Source organism: Neophocaena asiaeorientalis, unplaced genomic scaffold (assembly GCF_003031525.2).
Source record: "Neophocaena asiaeorientalis asiaeorientalis breed wild unplaced genomic scaffold, Neophocaena_asiaeorientalis_V1.1 scaffold606, whole genome shotgun sequence".
Lineage (NCBI taxonomy): Eukaryota > Metazoa > Chordata > Mammalia > Artiodactyla > Phocoenidae > Neophocaena > Neophocaena asiaeorientalis.
The window spans coordinates 666,971-673,419 of NW_020173687.1; the positions used below are offsets into that span (position 1 = coordinate 666,971).

Here is a 6,449-nt window from a genome sequence, read left to right on the forward strand (position 1 = left end):
CCTCCTCCGAGCACCTGCTGCTCTGCCAGCGGCCACCTCGACCCACCTGAGGGTGGAGCCCCTGCCGGGTCGTCCAGCGCGCCGCCCGGGCATCTCGGTTGCGGCCGACATTGTTCAAGACTAGTCCGGGGGCGCCAAGGGTGTGTTCTCCAGGCACCTGGGCCCGAGGCGCTCCGCGGCCGCCCCTCAGCCGCTGCCCACCGCGCGTGGGATGGGGGCTGCCCTCACGCCGGCGCAGGCCACCCATTCGCAGGCCGCGCAGAGCGGGGGGGCGGCGGACCCCGGCCCAGGCCGGACCTGGAGGCAGCAAGAGGAGGATTCGCCCGGGGCGGGGGCGTTAGGGTCCTCTCCGACCCCGAAGGGCGGGCCGCGGGGCCAAGGCTCCCCTGGACGCTTCCCGGTCCGCCAGGGACAGGCCGATGGGGGTGGACTCTGTCCTGAACGCCTGGTTGGGGAAGACGTGATTTCCAAACTGCAGAGTGGGGCGGGGGTGATGAAGTTAACCAGACCGTGCGGGGCTCCCCTCCTGGCGCCCGGAGACCCTGGGTGCGCGTCCTCCCTCCAGGCAGGCGTTGGAGGCGCTGGGCTGGGGACGGGGAGGGAGTCAGTGTCTCGTGGTCCGCGAACCAGACCGCGCAGGGATTCCCCAGACGCACGCAGTGACTACCGGGCCCCCACTCGTGGCTCGGGCACGTCCCCAGCCGCAGGAGGTCGAGGGAAACTTTGGCCCTGCGCGGGCAGAGCGCAGCCTCCGCGCCCCCTCTCGGCTCGCGGTCCGTTCCCCCTCCTTCCCCCTCCGATCCTCGCCCTCCTTCCCGCTCCCTCCTCCTCTCTCTCCCCCCCCTCCTCCTCGCCGGCTGGAGGCGGGCAGGTCCGGGCGGGGCCGCGCCGTTGAGACCACAGCCCCGCGCTCCCGGCGCGGTAGCCGCCGCCGCGCCCCGCGGGAGAAGCGGCCGAAGCAGGCCCGGCGGACGGAGCTGCCCGCGCGGCGCGGGGGGCATGAAGTTGGGCTCGCGCGGAGCTCGGAGCAGGGGCGCGGCGGGGCCGGGAGCCGCCCGCATCTAGAGCCCGCTCGGTGCGCCATGGAGCTCGGGGGCGCGGGGGCGCCGCCGCCGCAGCTGCTGCCGCCGCTGCTGCTGCTGCTGGGGGCCGCCCTCTTGCCTGGTAAGTTTCGGGGCGCTAGAAGGCCGGTTCAGGGCGGCCTCGGACCTCCGGAACAAGGGAGGCTCCTGGCTGTGGTCCCAAGGCGCGGGTGTGCGCAACGGGGCAGCCGCGGAGGCTACCCCCACCCCACCCCCCTCCAGACGCAAAAGGCTGCCCTGCGGCGAGGGCTGAGCCAGGCAGGGTTTGGGTGGGTGAGGGGGAATGCTGTTTCAAGAGCTGGACCCAGAAGCTCCAACTTGGATGGAGAGAGGCGCGGTCCATCTCCCCCTCCCCCACCCCCAGTTATCCATTGTGCCAAATTTCCTTGCAGACTGCATGGTGCCTGCCCACCTCCCCCCTGCACCGGGGTTTAGGGAATCAGAGGGGTGACCTCTGCCCTTGGCAGGGCCCCACCCAAACCTCTTCTGCTTCCCCAGGCCCACTGGGACAGGGGAAGTTCTAGCCCCCCTGCTCCCCGTTCCCTGGGAAGACACCTTGCTATTTCAGGGGTGAGTGGAGTGTAATTCTCTGGCGTCCCCAGTGAGGAGTAGGCTACCCCCTACTGTCAGAGGGACCAGGCTGGGGCTCTGGGTTGGGAGTGAAGGGTCCTGGGGGTCTAGGACTGATCCCAGGGGTGCTTGTGAATGCCCTCCTAATGTCCATCCGTGACTCACAGGTGAGCAGGACCGAGCTGAGAGGAGCAGAGCGGCAGGGGTCTCCTGTCCCCCTCCTCAGACCCCCGCCCCCCCATGCAGTGGTCCCAGCGAGGTCGCCCAGGAGTGGCAGGGAAGCCCTCAGACCACAGATTGGCTGATGGGCAGGGCTGAATGAGGGGTCCCCTCCCCAGGCTCACTCCAGACCTGATCATGGAGGGCAGGCTGTGTGTCCATCCAAGAACACAGGGTGTCAGGTTCATTGTCATGGTTTGCACTTAAAGTACCCCTTACACGTCAAAGCACGTTTTTTTCTTGGGTGATTACTTGCGGATGCCACAGCCAAAGGAAACAGGCTCTCGGTAGCTGGACCCTCACTCTCCTTTCTCCATCTCCCTTCCTGGGTCTGCCCCCGCTGCCCTCTGCCCCCTCCTGTCCTGTGGTTACCCCCACCTTGTACTTGGAGGCAAGGTTCTCAGGACTCTGCTAGTGGCTAGAGATACAGTCCCTCGCTCCCACAGTCACAGCCTGACGGGGACGCTTCCAAATCAGCACTTATCATACCACTTACCTACTTTCATGGTGCGGGGCACCATGCTAGGAAGGCTTTCCCGAGGAAGTTACAGACCCCCTTACAGACCCAGGGGGTAGGGGAGAAACTGCGGCTGGAAGTAGGGCAGCACGTGTAAAGGTCCTGAGGTAGGAGGGACGTGCTGTGAGAAGCTGGAAGAGAGCCCAGGTGCTGAGCACGGCCTGGCAGGAGGCCCAAGGGGGCATCCTGGGCGGCCACCATCCCCTGCCCCTGAGCCGCACACCTGCTGGTCCCCGCAGTGAGCAGCCACGTGGAGACCCGGGCCCACGCGGAGGAGCGGCTGCTGAAGAAACTCTTCTCTGGCTACAACAAGTGGTCCCGGCCCGTGGCCAACATCTCGGATGTAGTTCTTGTCCACTTTGGCCTGTCTATCGCGCAGCTCATTGACGTGGTAGGTGATGAGGGGGTGGGGTGGGGGGCAGTGACCTGAAGGGAGCACCCGTGTCTGGGGAGGGCTGGCCTGGAGGTGGCCCCGGGGCTGGCGGGGGCAGGGGGGCTGGATGAGCTGGGAGGGCTGCAGCGGAGCTGCACATGGACTGTGTGTGCCCCAGCCCCGCCTTAGCCCAGGACACACGCCTAAGCAAGCCGGGAGGCAAGGCAGGTTCTGTGCGACACCCCCAAGCCCTGCGCTTTCCATGTAGAAAAGCTCAAAGGGCCAGATTTGCAGCAGGGGGTCCAGGCTGTCATCTTCAGAGGCAGAGAGCAGGAAGTACCTCTGTGGGGCCAGTGGCAGAGTTTAGGGCTTTTGTGTAAGTCGTGCTACTGCGTGGGGTGAGAAGGGCCGCATCGGAGCTGCACATGGACTGTGTGTGCCCCAGCCCCGCCTTAGCCCAGGACACACGCCTAAGCAAGCCGGGAGGCAAGGCAGGTTCTGTGCGACACCCCCAAGCCCTGCGCTTTCCATGTAGAAAAGCTCAAAGGGCCAGATTTGCAGCAGGGGGTCCAGGCTGTCATCTTCAGAGGCAGAGAGCAGGAAGTACCTCTGTGGGGCCAGTGGCAGAGTTTAGGGCTTTTGTGTAAGTCGTGCTACTGCGTGGGGTGAGGTGAGGCCGTGCGGCACCCTGGCAGCCCCTGGACCTCCACCTGGTTCGGATGTGTTTCCCTTCCTGGTTGGGGACCAAGGCAGCTGCTGGGAGGAGGGGGTCCAGCCTCCGAGTAGCCACGGCTCTGGAGGGGCCGGGGCGTCCATTTGGGGTGGGAGCCCGTCCTGTGGCTGGGTGGTAGCTGCACAGGCTGGGGCAGGGTCCCAAGGGCCTTGGAGGGTGGGCTCTGGCCTGGCAGGGAGGGGGCCTCTGGGAGCCTGGTTTGCTGGCCACGAGGAGGTCCAAGGCCGGCTGGGTTTGGGCTGGGGTCTCCAGCCAGCTCTGGTTCCACAGAGGGAGCTGCGCAGCTGCAGGAGGCTGTAGATCTCTCCAAATGCCCACCCTACGCCCCTGCCGGGACCCCAACCCCAAGTGGGCTCCGTGAGCGGGGAGCCACCAGTTTTGGAGTCTGGAGGCCCTGGTTCCTGGCTCATGCCAGGTGTGTTGGGTGACCCTCAGGGCCCTGGTTTTCTCACCTGTGAAATGGGATGAGTGTGACAGCTCCATCTGGGGCTGAGCTGGCAACATCCAAGGGGCTCTGGGAGGTGGGAGGGGCGGTAGCCACATTCACGTGGACAGAAAGGGCCGCGCTTGGACCCCATCAGTAGAGAGACCCGGTCAGTCCCCCTGCCCTGGGCTGTGCCCTCAGGCCTCCTGGAACCAGGCCTTAAATGCTTCCCGTAACGTACTCCTGGCTGGGGCACAGTCAGAAGACAACTCAGGAGGGCAGGGGTCCCGACCCACTGCATTTGCAAATGCTGTTCCCAGTGGTGGCTGTGGCTTCATGATCTGGGTCGGCTGCACCGTGGCCTGGCCCCCTACCTGAGCTCCTGGGGCTGTCTCATCCACCCCCCTACCACGTCGCAGCATCCGCCCCGCATCACCACTTCTCCCCGGTTTGCCCAGGAGAGACAGCCTGTAGCACACCAGCTCCGAGACACCAGCGAGGGACCCACCCGAGGCCCCGTGGCAGCGCCAGGCAGGACAGGAGCTGCTCCCAGCTCTGCTGTCCGCAGCCACGCTGGCCAAGGGCACTCCGGCACACGTGTGTGTGCTGACAAGACGTCCTTGCCCAGGACTCTGCTGTCCGCAGCCACGCTGGCCAAGGGCACTCCGGCACACGCGTGTGTGCTGACAAGACGTCCTTGCCCAGGACTCTGCTGTCCGCAGCCACGCTAGCCAAGGGCACTCCGGCACACGCGTGTGTGCTGACAAGACGTCCTTGCCCATCCTGGGCGCTGGTCGTCTGTGGAAGGGGCCGCCTCCCTGCCCCACTGTCTGTGGCGCTTGGGTGTTTGCTGCAGGTCTGTGCCCCGGTGCGGAGTGCTTGTGTGTGTGAGTTCATGCCTGCAGAGGAGTCTGGGGAATTCCTGGGCGCTTCTGGGCCCGGGCTGACGTTGCAGGCGCCGGAATGTACAGAGGGCACCTCAAACGGGTGCCTGGGGGGACAGCTGCGCTGGGGGGGCGGCTGGCACGAAGGGGAGGAGGCCAGGCCCAGCCACCTAGAAGCTTGTTCTGAGCCTGGGGGTGGGGGCTGGGGCAGAGCCTGGCAGGCTGTCCCCAGGGGGGAAGGGCAGGGACGTGGTGATGGGGGCGCACCACAGGGCTGCACTGCCAAGGTCGAGTTCGTTGGACATGGTGTCCGGGCCCCACTCAAGTCACACTTATCGTCAGTGTCCTCTGGCAGCCTGTCCCAGGTGGCCCCGAGAGAGAGCAGGACCAAGGGCAGTGCCTGGGCCGCAGGAGATGTCCCCTCCTGTGAGCTGGCTGATGGGGGCTTGTCCCCTGGGGGAAGCAGGAGGGGAGGCTCCCAGGGACACCAGCCCACACCCCCGGCCCTGCACGCTTTGCTTGCTTGACCACCCTTGGTTTCTTTGGCCTCAGCAGTTGTCCCAACGGCCTGTGTGTCCCTGGTCTGGGGCAGATGGGGGCAAAGCTTGGGCCATCAGCAAGTGGGGGGAGGCTGGTTCAGGCGCTGCTCCCCACACCCTGTGTCCTGTGTCCAGTCCCTCTTCCCCCAGAGAAAGAGCCCCTGCCTCTCTGGTCCCCATGGGCTCCCTGCTCTCTGAGGGGACCCCCCACCAGCTGCTGAGTGCCCTGCCCCAAACTTTGGGCAAGGAGCCAGCCCCCAAGCCCAGCTGCCCTCTGAGTGGGCTGGGTGTGGCCATAGTCCCTGGAGGCTGGTTCAGAGTGGGGTGTGAGGACCCCCACGTCCCTGCACGGGGCCTGGCGGTCTTCTCCAGAGGCCTCCAGCCTCTGCTGGGCCTGACTGCCCGTCTGTGAACCCGGGAGGGCTGTGAAGTTGGGGGAGGTGCAGAGGCCAGAAGGAAGCTCACAGTGTGTGTGGTCCAGCCCTTCTCACCTGGATAGGTGCCCACTCAGTGACCTGGAGAGGGGCCTGCTGGGTCTCCGGCTCCCACCTCACCTGCTTTAGCCCCTCACCTTCAGGTCCTGAGGCTCAGGCCCTGGGGGGCAGTTTGGCCAGTGAGTGTGTTGCCCTGGTGCAGCAGGAGGGGCAGACGCCAGCTCACCTGGAGCCCATCCGCAGGGCAGCTGCCCCGCCAGCCGGGACGGAGCAATGCAGGTGGGCAGGCCCAGCACGGCTGCCTGGGAAGGGGCGCCGTCTCCCTTCCCCTCAGACCCTTTGGTCGCTGGATGGGGGGACGGGCCCGGCCACCAGTGAAGTCAGTTGAATGTTATCCTCACTTTCCTTCTGGCCCTGAGTCCCCTCCGGGCCCGCCATCCTGGGCTTGGTTGCCTCCAGGGACAAGGCGCTCACTCCCTCCTGAGGTCCCCCACTTGCCACGTTCAGCCCTGGCCCGTCCTTTTGGGTAAGGAGACTCGGCCAGAGAGACGTGTCCTGAACCCGAGGGTATCACAACCTGCCTTCTTCTCGTTTGTGTCCTAGGATGAGAAGAACCAGATGATGACGACGAATGTGTGGGTGAAGCAGGTGAGTGGGAGGGAGCCCCCACCGCC

General features: G+C 66.1%; 1 protein-coding gene across 1 annotated transcript in view; it reads left to right on the forward strand.

The window, feature by feature from the left end:
* Nucleotides 1–1,082: 1,082 nt before the first annotated feature.
* CHRNA4 (cholinergic receptor nicotinic alpha 4 subunit) overlaps nucleotides 1,083–6,449 on the forward strand; it is a 12,752-nt gene continuing 7,385 nt past the window's right edge. Inside the window, 4 exon segments of the mRNA XM_024750344.1 lie at nucleotides 1,083–1,164; nucleotides 2,628–2,779; nucleotides 6,379–6,423; nucleotides 6,425–6,449. The exon segment at nucleotides 6,425–6,449 is cut by the window's right edge and continues 103 nt beyond it. Coding sequence (XP_024606112.1) covers nucleotides 1,083–1,164; nucleotides 2,628–2,779; nucleotides 6,379–6,423; nucleotides 6,425–6,449 — 304 coding nt within the window.